A 20,022-nucleotide genomic window follows, 5' to 3' on the forward strand; every position below is an offset into this window, starting at 1 on the left:
TTTTACACCAAGACAAATTAGATATGCTTCTTGGTTTAATTTGTGCTAATATATATTTAATTGAAAATCAAATAATTTTTTTTAAAAAATTGGCTGAAGTTGTATTCCAAAATATGCAAAATTTAGTTTAAAATAGATTGGATACACTTTTAAATTTTAAACAAGGTAGAGGGTTTTAGTGCTTTGCTTTTTTAAAAAATAAATGAAGACTGCAGCTTTCTGTAGTAGCTGCATTGGGAAATAGTGTGGACATCACTCCTAAGAGACGTTAAGGAAGTTTAGCTAACAGGCTTTAACCCTTTCTCTTCATACCAGCTTTTACTTTTTTTTTTTTTTTTTTTTGAGACAGAGTTTAGCTCTTGTTGCCCAGGCTGGAGTGCAATGGCGCAATCTCGGCTCACCACAACCTCTGCGTCCCAGTTCAAGCAATTCTCCTGCCTCAGCCTCCCGAGTAGCTGGGATTACAGGCATGCATCATCACACCTGGCTAATTTTGTATTTTTAGTAGAGATGGGCTTTCTCCATGTTGCTCAGGCTGATCTCGAACTCCCGACCTCAGGTGATCTGCCCGCCTAGGCCTCCCAAAGTGCTGGGATTACAAGCATGAGCCACCTTGCCCAGCCACCAGCTTTTACTTTAATGCCTCAGCCTTAAATTTTTTTTTCAGGCGAAATTATTTTATGTAAAGTTACAAAGGAAAATAATGGTTAATATTTGTAAGCATTCGTTTGGTAGTGTGCTGCCTCCTCAGTAAGTTTTGATGAAAGTGAATTTTGATGAATTACTACATTAGCTGGGTAGTGAAGTTAACATGTGGCTTAGCTGTCCGTTTTCTAAGAGAAGATATCAAGAAACTAGCAACAATAAGTAAAATTGTTAAATTATGCAAGAATCACATGTTCCTACCTATCATCATTTAGTCTTGGTTCTATTTGCATGTGAATATCCTTTAAAATATATTACTCCCAGTTATTGCGCTTTACTTTTCTGAATCTCTTTTCCCATCTCTCGACTTCAACTTCAGTATATAGCCCTTGTTCCTTCTACCTGGAGAACAGAGGCATGTGGAAGCCCAGAGGATTGAATTCTTTTTTTTTTTCTTCTTTCCTTCCTTCCTTCCTTCCTTCCTTCCTTCCTTCCTTCCTTCCTTCCTTCCTTCTTTCCTTCCTTCCTTCCCTTCCTTCCTTCCTTCCTTCCTTCCTTCCTTCCTTCCTTCCTTCCTTTCCTTCCTTCCTTCCTTCCTTCCTTCCTTCCTTCCTTCCTTCCTTCCTTCCTTCCTTTCTTTCTCTCTCTCTCTTTCCTTTTTTTGATGAATAGTCTGCTTAGGAAATCCCATCTCTGTAATGTTTACCTGGTATCGTGTTGTAATGTCAGAATGAAGTGGCTGTTTTTCCCCTTGAGTCATCGTCCCGAATGAAGGTTCCCCAAAAGAAATCATCAACCTACATGGTGATTTCCTTTTACCTTTAAAAAAAATACTTCTTTTCATGGAAAGATAATGGAATGTGTTGGTAAGATTCATTTCTAGGAAGGCAAAGGAGTAGTTTATCATCTAAAGATTCTCAACTTAAAGCTGTTTTAGGAAACTTTCCTTAAAATGAGAAACCGTAGGTTTTCATTACATTATTTGGCTAGTTGAAAAATAAGACCAAGTGCGTTCTGACCTTTGTTTCTCTTACCTTTATTTTTACAACCACCACTTCAATGGCCCACTTGCTGATACAAATGGTTATTTAATTTTTAAAAGCATTTAATTGAAGTCAAGTTATTTAGAACCTAATCAATTACACGTCTTTGTTGTTGCTGCTGTTTTGCAAGAGTGAAGAGCTTGAAGTCAGATGAATCTGGGATGAAGTACAGGTGTCATTTGTTAGTCATGTAATTTGTGACAAGCCACTTAATCTCTCTGAAGACTTCAGTTTCTTCATTTGTAAATTGGCATAATAATGCTGTCCCTACTGGGGAATATAGAATTATATAATGGGTCCTTTGTATATATTGGCTAATATTGCTCTCTTATGATTTGTCACTGTGGAGACATTGTGGGAGATTAAAAGAAGATGTGAATAAAAGGTGACTTCAGCTTGGAAGGGCTTTATGATTCATTTGGGAGAACAGGTAATATACAGTATCTATACTGGCTTCAAAAGTGGCAGGTGTTTAGAAGAGAAAAGGATACATGATGTACTAGGAGGCAAAGGCTTGATTGAGAAGGTTGAGAAGACTTAGAGTAAGAGTTCTCAGCCCTGACTGGACATTAAAATTATCTAGAGACAATTCAATGAGAATTCCTGGGGGCGGGGACCAAGCATCAATATTTTAAAGTTCCCTGGGGACTTTAACTTGAAGCTCAGGTTGAAAATCATTTGAAGAACTTTGTTATTTATTTATTTAAATTTTTTATGTATTTGCTGAGATGGAGTCTCGCTCTGTCACCCAAGCTGGAGTGCAGTGGTGCGATCTTGGCTCACTGCAACACCTGCCTCCCAGGTTCAAGCTACTCTCCCGCCTCAGCCTCCCTAGTAGCTGGGAATACAGGCGTGTGCTACCACAACTGGCTAATTTTTGTATTTTTAGTAGAGACAGGGTTTCACCATGTTAGCCAGGCTGGTCTTGAACTCCTGACCTCAAGTGATCCACCTGCCTCGGCCTCCCAAAGTGCTTGGATTACAGGCGTGAGCCACCATGCCTGGCCTATATTTATTTTTATTTTGAAACAGAATCTCCCCCCATCACCCAGGCTGGAGTGCAGTGACGTGATCTCGGCTCTCTGCAACCTCTGCCTCCTGGGTTCAAGTGATTCTCCTGACTTAGCATCCTGAATAGCTGGGATTACAGGTGCCCGCCGCCATGCCTGGCTAATTTTTGTATTTTTAATAGAGACGGGGTTTCGCCATGTTGGCGAGGCTGGTCTCGAACTTCTGACCTCAGGTAATCTGCCCGGCTCGGCCTCCGAAAGTGTTGGGATTACAGGCTTGAGCCACTATGCTCGGCCCATTTAAAGAACTTTAAAGGTAGAAGTATTCCAAGTAGGGGAAAAAATATAAAGAAAGGTAACACTTCTTTTTTCCTGTGCACTTTGAATTTCAGAACGTGTAGTAAGCAAAGACCACTTACTAACCCTGCAGATATATCCTTAGAAAATACAGTGGCTTCTGTCATCAATCTGATAAATCAGATGAGAGGAAGGGTGTATGTTTCATGTTGATTTTTCTTTTTGTTTTATTGGGGTTTTTAAAAACTCTGTAAATGTCAGGTCTGATGATGTGTGTATAAACATTTTCGAAGAAGATAAAATATTTTTGAATTTTGCATTTTTTAGTATGAAGGGGATCCATCATTTGAAGTTGGTTTTCTAGACGTGATGATAAACTTGTCCCAGGTCTCTTTGACACTCCTACCAAAATCCTTTGTTACCAGGGCTAGAAGGCGGCTGTGGCTAGTAAATAACCCTGTGTGTAGACTCACTCACTGACTTTTGGCATTCTCTGTTGCCACAGCTATGTGAATGGATTAACCAGAAACCCTCTGATGCCAGCTGCCTGTTTAGGCAAACAAGTCTATAATCAGTACCTCTGTTAAAATGAAACTGTAAAATACTGTTTTCTTTTCATTTATTTATTTATTTAGAGACAGGGCCTTGCTCTGTCGCCCAGGCTGGAGTGCAGTGGTGAGATCTCGGCTCACTACAACCTCTGCCTCCCAGGCTCAAGTGATCCTCCTGCCTCAGCCTCCCAAGTAACTGGGACCACAGGCACACCATTGCACCTGGCTAATTTTTTTTTTTTTTGTAGAGACAGAGTTTCACCATGTTGCCCAGGCCAGTCTTGAACTCCTGAGCTTCAATGATCTGCCTGCCTTGGCCTCCCAAAGTGCTGGGATTACAGGCATGAGTCATTACACCTGGCCTGATTTCTGGTTGTTCAAAGTAGAAGCCAGGCACAATGGCTCATGACTGCATGTAATCCCAGCAATTTGGGAGGCAGAGGCAGGAGGATAGCTTGAAGCGAAGAGTTTGAGGCCAGCCTAGGCAACATAGTGAGACCTCATCTCTATAAAAAAGTTTAAAAAAAGAAATTAGCCAGACATGGTGGCACACGCCTTTCGTCCCAGCTACTTGGGAGGCTGAGGCAGAAGGATCACCTGAACTCAGGAGTTCAAGGCTGCAGTGAGCCATGATTGAGCCACAGTACTCCAGCCTGGGCAACAGAGCAAGACCATGTCTCAGAAAAGAAAAGAGAAGAGAGGAGAAGAGAAAGGGAAAGAAGAGAGGAGAGGAGAGGAGACGGGAGGTGGGGAGGGGAGAAGAGAGGAGAAGAGAAGAGTGGAGAGGGGAAGAGAAGAGAAAACATACAGAAGAAGAGTAACATACAAGATAAGAGTTAGGAGACCCTGTCTCAGAGAAAAGGAGAGGAGGGGAGGGGAGGGAACAAGAAAAGAAAGAGTTAGGATCTATGCCCTAAGGAAGTAAGGAGGATTTGAGACATTGTATAAGTGGTAAATAACCTTAAGCTACATATTTTATGGAGGGAAAAATCCTATTTTTAAAAGTGAGAATAGGAAAGTTTTGAAGTAAAATGGAATGAATTAGCTGGACCATAACGGCTCTGACTGAAGAAAAGGATGTAAAAAGCCACATCCTGGATACGTACCAAACACCATGGTTACATGGCATGTTTGTATATGTAACATTTATTGGAAAAAAAAAAGTCTCATAGCTTAGAAGGCATTCATTTTTGTTATGTGTATAGACTTCTGTGCAATAAAGCAACCTTTTTTCTTTTACAGCTCAGGATGACTTAAATGTTTAATTGCCTGATAAATATGGTCCTCTTTTATTCTTCTGATTCTATTGTTCTTTTGTACTTCATCTTTCAAGGAGTTGGGCTATTATTAGGTTTCATTGGTTGCACTGGAAGGGGCATGATGGAAAATGAAGATCTCAAGATAGTTTTCATGCAAATTCACAATGGAAGATAAAAGAGTGGCAGGCATTCTGCATACAGAGCAGACATTTCTTTGTTGTTATTGTGCAGTAGAGGAATCAACTCAGCCTTGGTGAAACTAGAGTGATGCCCATGGTGGCATGTCAGCATCTCCCTCTCAGTGGCATCAGTGGAAGATTGTTGTTGGTGGAGGAAGGGAAGTGTTTAGTCCATAAAGTAGAGAACTTTGATATCACAGAAGCTAGAAGAACTTTACTGCCTTCAGCTTCGTTTAAAGATAGTGGAGAGCTTATTCATTCATTTGAGAAATATGTATTGGGTCTCTATGTCAGGAACTGCTGGCACAGCAGTGAGATTGAAGATACAATAGTGAATACAGTAGAGGGCCTATCCTCATAGAGTTTGCCTTTCAGAATGAGGGACAGATACAGACAAATAGTAAATGTTGATTTTATCAGGGAGTGTTGAGGGCTTTGAAGAATGAAATCGTGACCCAGAAGAGATGCTTTTAGATTGGGTCATCTGTGAAGGCCTCTATCTAGAAAGGAAACACCTGGGCAGAGTTCTGAATGAACTTGACAAATATCTGAAGGAAAAATATTCCAGTCAGAAGGAACAGTAAATGCAAAGTCCCCAAGACTTCAATATGTGACATGCTTCAGAAACAGCAAGGAAGCAGAATGAGGCCTGAACAGAGTGGGCAGTAGGAAATGCAGTCATAGAGAAAGCAGGACTGGGTCACAGGCCTCAGACACTGTAGAAGAACATTGGCTTCTACTCTAAGACAGGAAGCTGCTGTGAACATTAAGATTAGGCGTGGAACCATCTGACTTTTTATGAGGATCACTCTGGCTGCGGTGTGGAAAATAGACTGGACGAGGGAGGGCAGTTAGGAAGATGTCACGGTAACTCAGGAAAGCAATGGTGGTGCTTTGGACTAGGGTGGTGGCAGGAGAGGTGAGAAGTGTTTGGATTCTGGATGTATTTCAGAAGCAAAGTGGATAGGATTTTCTGATGGATGATATGTAGAGTGTAAGAGAAAGAGAAGAAGCAACATTGACTTTAATGTTTTCCACCCGGGCAACTGGTGGACTGGAATTGCCACTTGCAGAGGTGTGGAGGTATGGAAGGTATGGGAAGAGCAGATTGCCAGGAAGGTTAAGAGTTAGTTTTGAATTCATTGTGTTTGAGAGGTCTGTTAAAGTACCAAGTAGTGATGTTGAGGTGTAATTGGAAAAGTCAACCTGGAATTTATGGCAGAAGTTGAGGCTGCAGATATAAACTTGTAATTTTAAAAAATGTATATTCAAAGCCATGGGAGTGGATGAGATCATTTGAGATTAAATGCAGATTGAGAAGAGATTTAGAATTGAACTCCGGGGCACTGCATAGTAGGAGGAAAACCTAGTAAAAGTGGTATCTGTAAGGTAGAGTAACCAACTGTCACAATTTGCCTGGGACTGAGAATTTTCTCAGTACATGAGACTTTCAGAGACTGGGACACCCTGAGACAATTGGTTGCCTAGTGTCTGATTGCTGTAGGACCCCAGCAGTATGTGTTGAATGAATGAAAGGAGGTGTATCAGTCAGATTCAATTAGAGCAACAGAACCTGTAGGAAATCCATATGGATGTGTATGAAGGTATTGGCTTAGCCTACTAAGCACAAAAGTCCACAGGGGAGATAGGAAGGACATATTCCAAACAGACTGAGCCCCCTTGGGCACAAGCTGAAGCCTGCAGTCTGAACTGCCAGAGCTTCTACCTTCTTAGAAAAGGCTTCCAACTGGCTAAGTCAGGCCCACCCAGGGTAATCTCTCGTTTGATTAACTTAAAGTCACCTGTTTAGGGACTTTAATTACATTGGCAATATTCTCTTCACAGACGCACCTAAATGACTGATTGTGTAAATGGAAAAAGGTGTGTGTGTGCTACAGAATGGCTGCAGTCTCCCTTCTGTCCTCCAGCTCTTACAGGAGAACTCTCTTGTAGCTTACCCTGTCTGAAAACATACTGGAAAGGGAATTCAAGGAAATGTCATTCAGCCTAGCCAAGTTGACACATCATGAAACCATCACAAAAGGTAAAGCCTGGTTTAGGAACATTTGCATTTGCAGTCTTAAGTATTTTTGTCTTATTTTTCAAAGGGGGTTGGGCACGGTGGCTCACGCCTGTAATCCCAATACTTTGGGAGGCCAAGGTGAGTGGATTGCTTGAGGCCAGGAGTTTGAGACCAGCCTGGCCAATGTGGTGGAACCCCACCACAATTCCACTAAAATTACACTAATTAGCCAGGCATGGTGGCGCATGCCTATAATCCCAGCTATTCAGGAGGCTGAGGCACAAGAATTTCTTGAACCCAGGAGACGGAGCTTGTGGTGAGCCACGATCCCGCCACGGCACTCCAGCAACAGAGTGAGACTCTTGTCACACACACACAAAAAAACAGTTGTTTTGGTTTTTAATTTTTGATTTTCTCTTATGTTATTACATATAACAAATGATATACATAGTGTGAAAAATCAGGATGTAAAGGTGACCTTCTTGAAATTACTTTGATCTGTATTTAAAGTAGTCTTTGGTCTCCACTGACTAGGAGACCACATACAGCACAACAGCAGAGAAAACAAAACAGTTCATTTTCATGTTTGGCTTTTAAGCTTCCAGGGACCCAAGTCTTGCCTTGAACTGATCTTAGGAAATTCTTCATTCCCTACCCCACCCTGTTTCCAAACTTCATCCCTAGTGAAATGCAGTGCCACTGTAACTCTCTCTGATATTTGTTTCCTTCTTTGGCTTACCACTAGATGTATGTATATATGTTTGTGTGCATGCGCGCGTGTGTGTGTGTGTGTGTGTGTGTTGATTGCCTCATAGTAAAGCCTACTCTTGAGTTTAAGACTCTTGATAGTTTAGAGAACAGAAATCTTTTTTGGTTCCTGGTTATTATTTGAATTTGCAAGAGGAACAACAGCTTGGAGGCCTAGTTAACAGTAGTTAGGGTCTGCACCCACTTGCCAAGGGCAAGACTAGTTTACATGACATTTGAAATGACCAATTTCCTCCCACTTTAGTTTCAGTGTAGAAGGAGTAGGGGAGACAAATTATTAATTGTCAACTTGGGTGTAATGCTAGAACCATACTCAATAATGCTGTCATTACTGTTTGTGCTTACCAGCTCTTGAGTACTAGAATAGATTCAGACCTCAAGAGTTTATGACTTTATCATCAACTGGGTATGTTGCCCTGGCACATTGCCACACAGTGCTCAATGATGATATATGTTCTTTATCAAATTCCCCCCCCCCATGATGGTATTATTTATGTGTGAGAAAGTTGCACATTTCACCACCTCACGGTTTATTAGAGTGCAGTTCCATGAGAACAGCTGCCTGTGCTCCTCTGTATCCCCAGTGGCCACCTCAGGGGCTCAGTATGCCCCACCCAGTAGATGCTCCGCACATCGTTGCTGAGTGAGGAAATCAGCCATCCTTTTCTCCCTGGATAGTCTCTCCTGTAGATAACAGGGGCCATTATCAACCAGGTTTTTCATCATTTGTGGCTTTGAATTTCAAGGACACGACAAGTTGGAGGGGTTTTTTTTGTTTTTGTTTTTGTTTTTTTGGTTTTCTAGAGACAGGGTCTCCCTCTGTCACCCAGCCTGGAGTGCAGTGGTGTGATCACAGCTCACTGCAGCCTCAAACTCCTGGGCTCGCGTGTTTCTCCCACTCAGCCTTTGGAGTAGCCAGGAGTATAGGTGGTGCATCACCCCACCCATCTAACTTCAAAAAAAATTTGTTTTGTAAAGACAGAGTCTTGCTTTTTTGCCCAGGCTGGTCTCAAACTCCTGGCTCAAGCAATCCTCTTGTGTTGGCTTCCCAAAGTGCTAGGACTACAGGCGTGAGCCACCATGCCTGTCCAACATGACAAGTATTATTCTCTGACAGGAAGTGAAACTTTTTCTCACTGATGATTGCACACAAATGTCATATCTCCATGACGCTTCTACTCACTAGTTTTACGGCTCATGTCTTCTTGCTTCAAACTATGCTTCAGTATAATTTTGAAGTGTATATTCCTATTGCCTCTCCTTGAGTAATCGATATTCTTTACAATAAGTTTACATTTATTATCACTTTTATTTACTTACTATTATTACTCTGAGCAGCCCATCTTATGAGAAGCCCAGAGTGGAATGTATGGGTCATGGTAAATATATTATTTGACTCACTTCCAAACACACTTACTATTGCCTGGTGTTTTGATTATTTCAAAATATACAGATTTCTTGAAAGGCCTGCAAAAGAAAACAATCAAAATTACAGTGGTTAAGAACATGAGCCTGCCTCGGTTTGAATTCCAGATGGGCCAGTCCCTAGCTGTGTAATCATGGGAAAATTATTAAATCTCTAGCCTCACTTTCCTCACCTGTGAAATGAGGATACAGGCTGAGCATCCCTAATCTGAAAATGCAAAATTCAAAATGCTCCAAAATCTGAAACTTTTTGTGTGCCTCCATGATGCCATAAGTGGAAAATTCCACACCTGACCTCACGTGACGGGACACAGTCAAAATACAGTCAAAACATTGTTTCATACACACAATACTTTCTTTTATTTGTGTAAGTTTAAGTGGTACAAGTGCAGTTTTGCTACATGAATATACTGCAAGAGGTAAAGTCTGGGCTTTTAGTGTCTCCATCAACCAAATAGCGTCCATTGTATTCATTAAGTAATCTATCACCTCTCACCCCCTCCCACCTTCCCACTTCTCCAAGCCTTTCATGTCTAGCATTCTATGTCCATGTGTATACATTATTTAGCTCCCACTTCTGAAAACATGTGATATCTGTCTTTCTGTTTCTGAGTTTTTTCACTTAAGATATGCCTCCAGTTCCATCCATGTTGCTGCAAGAGACATGATTTCATTCTTTGTTATGACTGAATAGAATTCTTCAGGCACAAAATTATTAAAGATATTGTATAAAATTACCTTCAGGCTGTGTGTATAAGGTGTCTATGAAACATAAATGAATTTAATGTTTAGAGTTGGGTTCCATCCCCTAGATATCTCATTATGTATATGTAAATATGACATGATACGAAAAATTCAAAATTCTAAAACACCAGTTGAACTCAACTTGCAGTAAGAATGCAGACCTCACAGGGTTATAGTGAGGGCTGTATGAGACAATCCTAGGCCAATTTCTTTGCACATCGTAATGCTCAATAATTATTACTTAAATGGGTATAAACTTTATAGTAATGAGGTTGGGATTGGAAAAAAATGCAGTTTCATTATTTCATATAGAAGTCATTCAGTCCTGACTCTAAACTCTGTATTCCATGTGGTGGTTGGGTGGGGTGGGAGAGTCCTCTTTATCCTGTGGAGTTGTTCCTGTGGAGGTGTCTGTGGCAGACAGGCAGATGCATTTGTCTTGTGCATAGATGGTGTCTGTTGTTTCCTCTGGCAGAGTTCACCAGTATCCTAATGCAAACTCAGTCGCATCTGGCTCCTGCACAGGCTGATCTCTGGCTCCTTTAGCCCCTCCTGGTCCCTGTTGTTTCATTTTGAGAGGCATCCTTGTAAGGACTATAGTCGTCTCTTCAGCTGACATTCAGGTCCCCAGTCAGAGCCAAGGGAACTGACTCTGTCCCTTCTCATAGCACCTGGAAACTCTAGGAAATGAGGGGAATGCTTTGCTCTCAGCTACTGAGGTTGTCCTATCACCTTCTTTTCTGCCCTCCTTTGCCATGGCCTAGGATACTGTAAGTAAGCAATCTCATTACTCAATATATACCCAGAGGAATGTAAATCATTCTACCATAAAGACACATGCACCTGCATGTTCATTGCAACACTATTCACAATAGCAAAGTCATGGAATCAACCTACATGCCCATCAATGACAGATTGGATACAGAAAATGTGGTACATATACACCTTGGAATACTATGCAGCCATAAAAATAAGGAGATCATGTCTTTTGTGGGAGCATGGATGGAGCTGGAGGCTATTATCCTTAGCAAACTAATGCAGAAATAGAAAACCAAATATCTGCATGTTCTCACTTACAGCTGAGAGCTAAATGATGAGCACTTACCAAAACAAAGAAGAGAACAACAGACACTGGGGTCTACTTGAGGATGAAGAAGGGTGCAAAGAGGGAGAGGAGCAGAAAAGATAATTATCCGGTCCTGGGCTTAATACCTGGCTGATAAAATAATTGTACAACAAACCCCCGTGACATGAGTTTAGCTATGTAACAAACCTTCACATGTACCCCAAACCTAAAAGTTAAAAAAAAAAAATCCCAGACAGCAAATAGGGCATATTTTGCCTAATTTGTGGCTTCATCCTTACTTACGTCACTCACGTCTCCTCCATCATCAGGGACAGCAAGAGTGGGGAGGGGATGGGGCATGCTACATCTCCATTCTCTGATCTGATTTCCTCTTGCCTCTTCAGCAGCACTTTGTCTCTCCTCTCCAACTTGAAGCCCTTTTTGGTATATGGTTTCAAAGGGATGAAAAACCGGTTTCGTTAGTACTTCCCTTGGATCTGCCCTTGTCTCCCATCAAGGCAGCGCAAGTAAAGAATCCAAGATGTTTGTTTTGTTGGTCCACTGGAGGGTAGAGATAGAGAGAAACAGTAACTTCCCTGCCCCCCAGCCCCACCTTGGGCTGATGACTCCAAAGACTCAGCCATAAATGAACACTTCATAGAGCTACTATTATTGTGACACAGATCTACTTGATCTAAGTGATTCTTTTACTTTCTTAGGGCGGTCATTCCTAAGTCTTTGGATTTCACAGAAAAGAAAATATATTTTAATTGAGGACTGACAAAGGTTGCCAACTTTTAATTTTATCAACAATAAGAACTATTTTTATAACTACCATCAATTTCTATTATTTCTTTTATTCCCCCTCTCTCCAACTGTGGAAGGTAAAATTGAAGAGCAAAGAACACTTCTTTCAAAGTGAGTAAATTTAGCCATATGAAAACTCAGCAGATTGCCCTGAGTTTGCCTGCATAGCTGCAGTCCAGTGGAAATTTCTTCCAGACCAGCACCAGTCAACCCAGTGACATTTAGAAATCACTGCCCTGGATTGTTTCAGCCACCAAAACACTTGGTATTCGCTGTCGGCTGTGATTATATATGACGTGCTTTCGAGAACCAATGTATAGCATAACTCAGGCCAAAAGAAACACTGTGCCTAAATCCTCAGCCAAGGAGTGTTGAGTTTGCCTGGATTTCTGGAAAATTGTCTCCATTCCCTACTTCACTGTATTTGGGTAAACAAAACATGGCCTTGGAGAGCTTTTGCGGGAGAAATTATAAAAATTCAGCGAAGCTTTGTGATCTCATTTTGGATCTCCTCAGGATTCCTCATCAAGTTGCAATTAAGGAGAGAAAAATTCCGCCTTGGGGTGTGATTTTAATTATTCACCGTGTTATGACTTGACTTTCTGTGCTGCATTTTTTTCCATATCACTACTTCTGTGTTTGACAGCTCCTCCAAAGAGTCGCTCTGTTTTATGCCAGGAGCGAAGTACTTACTAAGTCAAAGGAAGGCAAGGCAAACATCTACTATTGCCTTTGTGCTTTTACCAGAAAACCTGGTGAGAACCTCCTTTTCCTTTTCCCTGCCCTTCCAGCCTCAGTTTTATGACCCTGTGGAGCCGGTGGACTTTGAAGGACTTCTGATGACACACCTGAATAGCCTGGATGTGCAGCTTGCCCAGGATCTTGGAGACTTCACCGATGACGACTTGGACGTGGTGTTCACGCCAAAGGAATGTAGGACTTTGCAGCCCTCTTTGCCGGAGGAAGGGTAAATAGTTTTCTAAAATGTAGATGTGATTGGGATTGTCTTGATTGTTTTCAATAAGCGGGTGGGGGAGATGCCCTCGATCTGAACTTAAAAAATAAATAAAATTACTCACTCCATTCAAATGTGTGGGACAGCTATATGATATCATCACCTAAGTATAGGTAGTTTTGAAATTAGTTTGGCCAGAACTTTTGAAAAGCTATGTGGAGACTAAGCCAGTGCAAGGGATGCAGGGGAACCAAATGAAATTCTCAAGAGGAGGTTAAAAGTACAGGCTCTGGAGCCAGACCACCTGGCTGCCAGCTCAGTGACCTTGGCTGAGTCACATGACCTCCCAAATCCTCGGTTTCTCCATTTGTAAAAATGTCAAGACTTTTAATAATAACTACTGAAATGCCTCCATCCAGAAGCATTTTAATTGCTTACAGTTATGAGACTGGATCAAGTTAGAAACATAAGGTAAACCCACATTTATTGAGCATCTACTGTGTTCTGGATACTGAGATGAAAAGATGAATAAGTCAAAGTCCCTCTGAAGAAAGTGTCATGCAGCGTTAAAACAGTGGGGAGAGCTCTGTAGAATAAATATGTGAATAACTAATTAGGGCTTGAGTTTCTATAGTTGGTATTCTATATGTTTATAGGCATGGGCATTAGCTTTTGGTATCAAACTCACTGTGGAATTGTAGCTAAATGAAACTCCAGTTGCTTCCAACATGTAAAAAAGTAATGTCTCTTTGGAGGTTTAGGATAAACTTTTGTTTACATTTATTTTAAAAGCCAAATTAAGATTCATATCCTTCTGGACAGGTTCTACCTTCTCATCTTCCCCAGAAGGTCCCAGAAAGAAGATCCTGACACACAGCCCCTGCCCTCTTTACTCTGAGATATTCTAGTTCTATTTTGGATTTTATTTCATCACAGTTTAAGGAGGTTGCATGATAATGGGGTGACATTATTGTGAACTGTTGCTGTCTTCTTCAGACAGTTCTCACTCACATAGGAGAACTTCCCATATGTGTAGCTCTGATGTTTTAAAAATACACACTTTCCAGGAAACAAAAACATTGTCACTCCCCCATTTTCAGTCCATTTATTCAGGTATGACTTTAATATAAGTTAACACCTACTATTTTCATCTTTAGTGAAGAATCACTTTATTTATTCATTTATGTAAAATTTATAGATATTTCCAAATATTGTCAGAATCTTGGAAAAAACTGTTTAAAATGCTTACAGTAGCCAGTCACCCCTGCTTGTTCCTGTGGTCCCAGCTACTTGGGAGGCTGAGGCAAAAGGATCACTTGAGCCCAGGAATTTGAGTTCCACTTGGGCAAAATAGTGAGACCCTATTTCTTAAAAAACAAAAACAAAAAACAGTACAATGAATTTAGAGGAAGGAGGAGTGGGGTTTTTTTTTTTTTTTTTTTTTTTGAAATTTGATAAGGAAGATAATTTTTTTACTTAGCATCAGTTTTTTAGTACACTATTACCTTGTCAAAAGAATTGATAGGTAACACACCTGTCTGATGGCTTTAAGACAACCTCTACTATTTCAGTTGTTGCCAAAAAGTCTTCTGTATAATTAAGGCAGGGGAAGGTATCATCATCACACCACAGTAAACAATAGCTGACTCCTGTTGAACACCCTGTGCCTAGCCCAGAACTTTATGTTGAGCTGTGATGGCGTGATAGTGAAAAACATGAACGCTACAGGTGAGCTGCCTGGATTCAGGTCCCTGCCCCACCACTTGCTGCGTGACTCCGAACAAGATCCTTACCATCTCATTTTTCTGCAAAGTGAGAATAATAGTAATGCCTACCCTATGGTGCTGATTGAGAATTAACTGAATTAATACATATACAGTGATGCTTCAGTGCATAATGTATAGTAAATTCTACCTAAGTGTAAACTATTAATATCATATATGCATCTTATGTGCCAGGCAGTCTTCTAAGCACTTTGCACACTTAACTGATTTAATCTTCATCAAAGCTGTCTACTAAAAGGGGCACTCTTACTACTCTAACGGCTTTAAGGTGAGGAAACTGAGGCACAGAAGGGTTGAGTGACTGGCTCGTGGTCACATAGCTATAAGGGATGAAACTGGGATTTGGGCAGTTAGGGCCCAGAGACTACGTGTGTAACCTTTACAGTATTTCATCTAATACTAACAGCATGTCTCTTTTCTTACCTCGTTATTGCAAATGAGAAAAGTAAGGCTTGTCACATTTAAGCCTTATTATTAAGCATTTATTTCTGGTACCAATGCATTAGCAACATTAGCAAAAAGCTTTGCTACAATTGTTATTTCTGATTTCAAGACTCTGAAGCACTTGAGGAGTACTGCTCATGGTGCATTCCTTAAGCAGACGTGACGGGAACCAACTGAATTAATGATCAGCAACCAAAGCCAGTGTTTGCAAATTCGTCAAAGCATAAGACAACTGTTCTTTTTCCTGGTTTTCAAAAAGGAGAACATGCGTGTCCTAACAAGGTTACACATGCATAAAAAATATGTCCAAATTACCCTGTCAGAGATAGGTATTTATACTTGTTTTCCTTGTTTTGTATTTGATTACAGCTAGTTCTACCTGTCTTGTGTCAGAATGCCTTCAGGGATAGTTATAATTTAGCATGATTCTCTATAATAAAGAAAACCCACAAAGCAAAAAATGCCAACATGTTTGTCTCATCAAAGTAAAAATGTTTATTGCCTCAGGAATACTTCAGACATTTGGAATGACTAGGCAAGAACATCCTAAGCATTCTCACTGATAAGGATTTGAATTCATATCATGTTCCTTGCTTATGATAAGGGATTGTTTTGTTTTTATCCAGTAATAACATGTGTTTATTTCATTTTCTACCTCGTTAGGGTTGAACTGGACCCTCATGTCAGGGACTGTGTTCAAACCTACATTCGGGAGTGGCTAATCGTGAACCGAAAGTAAGTTACTTTTTTCCACTTTTTATATATAAATATTAATTTTATGTTGTTAGTTTTTAAATATTTCTTAATGCTTTGAACAGTTCTAGGTTTACAGAAAAATTGCATGGAAAATAGAGTTCTCATATACTCCCTCCTTATCCCCACCCTGTATCACACACACAGTTCCCCCTATTATGAACATCTTACTTTAGTGTGGTACATTTGTTACAGTAGCTGAGCCAATATGGATATGTTGTTATTAACTAAAGTCCATAGTTTACATTAGTGTTTACTTTTTGTGTTGTATATTCTATGGGTTTTGATGTATCTGCCTTTACAGTATCATATAGAATTGGTTCACTGCCCTAAAAATCCTCTGTGTTCCACCTGTTCATCCTCCCTCCCTGGCAACCCCTTTTCCTTTTTTACTGTCTCCGTAATTTCACCTTGTTCCTCAATGTCTTTTTGTGGCTTCATAGCTCATTTTGTTTTTATTGCTGAATATCTTTCATCACATGGCTGTACCATTGTTTATTTATCCATTCATTTACTGAGAAAGAAAGTTCTATTTTAAACATAAAGAATAGACTGCAGGCTTGCCCAACCCCTAGCCCATGGGAAGCATGGAGCCCAGGATGGCTTTGAATGTGGTCCAACACAAATTCATAAACTTTCTTAAAACATTGGAGATTTTTTTTTTTGCGATGTTTTTTAGCTCATTAGCTATGGTTAGTGTTAGTGTATTTTATATTTGGCCTAAGATAATTCTTCTTCCAGTGTGGCCCAGGGAGGCCAAAAGATTGGGCACCTGGAATAGAGCCTTTTTGTTTTCTTCTAATTCTGATGAAGTCCTAGGGGGAAAAAATTAAATGAATTAAATCTGGCCTCAGATTCAGAGGTGGTGTTCAAGTTTATGACCAAGAAATAAATTACTTTCTGGCATTCCAGTAAGGGATCTTTCTCTCCTGGATTAATCAAACCTTCTGTGACATTGTTCTGAGCTTTTTCTCTCCATGCCATGGACCTGAACAGCACTCTTTCATGAGAAACCTCTATGCCCATTGAAATTCTCAATCTGCATGGGTGTATGTGTTGGGGAGTGAGATGTGGACTGTCTACAGATTAGGGCAAACCCCACTAGAGACACATCACAGAACCTTTGACAAGGCATTAGTAGTTTAAAATTCTGATAGCCTCACTCCTCCTATACCTCAGTAAGAATTACTGTTCTATGGGGTAAATGATGAAAGACTTTGAGGATTGGGTTTTATCCAGCTCCTGGAAGGGTGCCATTGAGTTTGTGCTGAGGTTTTCTGGAATAATGTCAATATGCATATTATTTTCAGCAATATTTTCAGCAGCAGAAAAAGAGAAAGCATTCGTTATTAAAAGTTATTAAGAGAAAGTTAGATGCTAATCCATCATCTGTTCTAATATGAATGGAAAACAAAGTTCGCTGGGCAGTCAAGTAAAATTATGGTTTGCTGATAATAAATAAAAGATTTCAGAACAAGTTGTTCTCAAGTTTTTAAATGCTATCATTAGAGGTACTTTCTGGACATTAAAGATCTAAAAAAATCTGAGAAGGAACAACGAATAGAAAGGTCCATTTTGATACATTTGGTTTTCAGATTTATTTTCTATTTCGGGCTTGCCCACTTTTTCATTTCTCATGGCAATGCAAGCTTCTTGGAGTAGTGATTTTTCTTGATCTTGCACAAATGTAAAAGAAAAAAATGACTCTTTTTGGAATACTTGTTGTAGAAATTTTAGAAATAATTATGAAACAAAAATCACTCAGTTTCACTCTAGACAGATAATCATCATGAACATTTGATGTCTACCCTTTGAGTAGTGTTGGGTTTTTTGGTATATGTTTGTATGAAAACTAAATAAGATTATAATATCATTTTTGTAACATGCATTTTCAGTTTTCGCAGTAAAGAGTGATTCTCTCCCTTTGCTATTAAATATTCTTCCTCAATACAATGATTAATGATTGCATAATATATTTATACCAAAATTTATTTAACCAATTTTAGTATTTAGACAATTCCTTACTTTTCAGTGTTATACTTAAAATGCAACAACATCTTTCTCACAAAAAATTTGTACATATTTATGATATTTTTCTTTGGAATAAATTCTTACAAAAGGAATTTCTGTGTCAAAGGATATGCACAAATTTAAAGATTTGGATTGCTAGATCAAACAGTATGCTGGGTGCGGTGGCTCACATTTATAATCTCACTCAGCACTTTGGGAGGTTGAGGTAGGAGGATCACTTGAACCCAAGAGTTCAAGACCAGCCTGGGCAATATACAGAGACCTCATTGCTACAAAAATAAAAATAAAAAATTTAACTGGGTGTGGTGACATGCACCTGTAGTCCTAGCTACTCAGGATGCTGAGGCAGGAGGATCACTTGAGCCCAGGAGGTCAAAGGCTGTAGTAAGTGATGATTGCATCACTGCACAACAGACCAGGCAACAGAGGAAGACCCTATCTCAAAAAACAAAAACAAAAACAAAAAATGGCCGGGCACAGTGGCTCATGCCTGTAATCCCAGCACTTTGGGAGGCCAAGATGGGTGGATCACCTGAGGTTGGGAGTTTGAGACCAGCCTGACCAACATAGAGAAACCCCATCTCTACTGAAAATACAAAATTAGCCAGGCATGTTGGCGCATGTCTGTAATCCCAGCTACTTGGGAGGCTGAGGCAAGAGAACCACTTGATCCCGGGAGGCGGAGGTTGTGGTGAGCCAAGATTGCGTCTTGCACTCCAGCCTGGGCAACAAGAGTGAAACTCCGTCTCAAAAAATAAAAATAAAAAAAGATTAATTGTTGACACTATATGCATGAATCCTCAAGAATATTAGATGTTATAATTTATCAACATTTCCAATTTTATTTGTTAAAAGGTTGTCTTTTATTTTCATTTTCTTTTATTATTAGATTAGGTATCTTTTTTGTATATGTTTCTTGGCCATTTTTTATTTTTCCTGGTGCTCTGCTTATTCATGAAATTTGTGCATCTCTATTAATGTATTTGTCTAGTCTGATGTATTTTTATAAGCACTTTATTTGTTAAATATATTAACCCTTGTCTATCATGTATTAAAAATGTCTTCCCCAGTATGCTTTTTGTCTTTTAAAGTTGTTTTTAATTTTTAACATTCAGAATTATTTATATCAGTAAATCTATATTAATATTTTTCCTTATGATATTTAATTTGGCATCATGCTTAAAATTTGATTCACAAACTTATTATTATTTTCTAAGAGTTTGGGATTAAAGCATTAATCTAGACCATTAGCCACTTGACTATTGCTTCTGTTCCCTTATGTGTCTCCATTTGTTTTTATCTTTTCTATAGAAGTAATGGTTATCCATATATTTATTCTATGCAAGTTTTTGCATCTTGTTCCCCCCAAAAAGAAAGGAATATCTGTTTTAACTTTATGTTTGGCAACATTCTAGGGATGGGATTACCACTGGCCCAGTTCTCTGCACCCCTGTGTAATGGAGCAGTTCCCTTCCCGAAGGTCAGCTAGTGGACAGGAGAAGTGTACAACTTCAGAACTCATTGTCAGTTTCCGACAAGCTTTCTTGTAGAAAAGAAGCATCTCTTTCTAGCCCTCTGCCTGATTCTCTTGCACTCTGAATCTAACACTCTGCCCATGAAAACTACAATTCCTAGCACACACTCCTCCCAGGGATCGTTCTGTCTCTATGTGCATCTGTCATGTTTTATCTGTGGGGAGAATCCAGTACACTATTGACAGATGCCCTTCATCTCCCAACCTCACATAGTACATTTGTAGCTTGTTGTTTTCTGTGAGTTGTATCTGTATTGTTTTAGAATGATGGTAGAAGGAGAAGGGCAAGGAGAAGGTGGTGATTCATATAAATGAAACCAAGTGGAAGCTGTGATGCCTTCACAGATAAGCCACTACTATGAAGAAGGAGAATTCAGATTTCTGTATAGACAATGACCAGGGACTCGTGGGCAGGAAGGTGTACAACACCTTCTTATCTTTATTCAGTGAGTTCGCCTTTGGGGAGACAAAGTTTGGTACATCCTTCTCTTTCCAGCTCCATCTGATCCACAGAGGTTCTGTCCAGATTCAGGCATTAAGTTATCTCTTCATTTGGATGAGTTTCCATTTTTTCTGTGTCTTCATAAGTGGTTTACTAGAAAGTCGGAAGAGGATGCAATAGGAGTTGCTGGCCATTTATTAATTAGTGATTGATTATTTAGCTCTCCTTTAATTTGGTTATGTGCCAAAAAATGTATGATTGT

General features: G+C 39.8%; 1 protein-coding gene across 2 annotated transcripts in view; it reads left to right on the forward strand.

Annotated features, from left to right (window-relative positions):
- DOCK8 (dedicator of cytokinesis 8) overlaps positions 1-20,022 on the forward strand; it is a 238,068-nt gene that overhangs the window by 53,334 nt on the left and 164,712 nt on the right. For both annotated transcript variants that reach the window (XM_007969410.3, XM_007969411.3), the window contains 2 exons: positions 12,609-12,784; positions 15,664-15,735. In XM_007969410.3, the coding sequence (XP_007967601.3) occupies positions 12,609-12,784; positions 15,664-15,735 (248 nt within the window). The remainder of the gene's footprint in view (positions 1-12,608; positions 12,785-15,663; positions 15,736-20,022) is intronic.

This window comes from Chlorocebus sabaeus, chromosome 12 (genome assembly GCF_047675955.1).
Source record: "Chlorocebus sabaeus isolate Y175 chromosome 12, mChlSab1.0.hap1, whole genome shotgun sequence".
Taxonomy (NCBI): domain Eukaryota; kingdom Metazoa; phylum Chordata; class Mammalia; order Primates; family Cercopithecidae; genus Chlorocebus; species Chlorocebus sabaeus.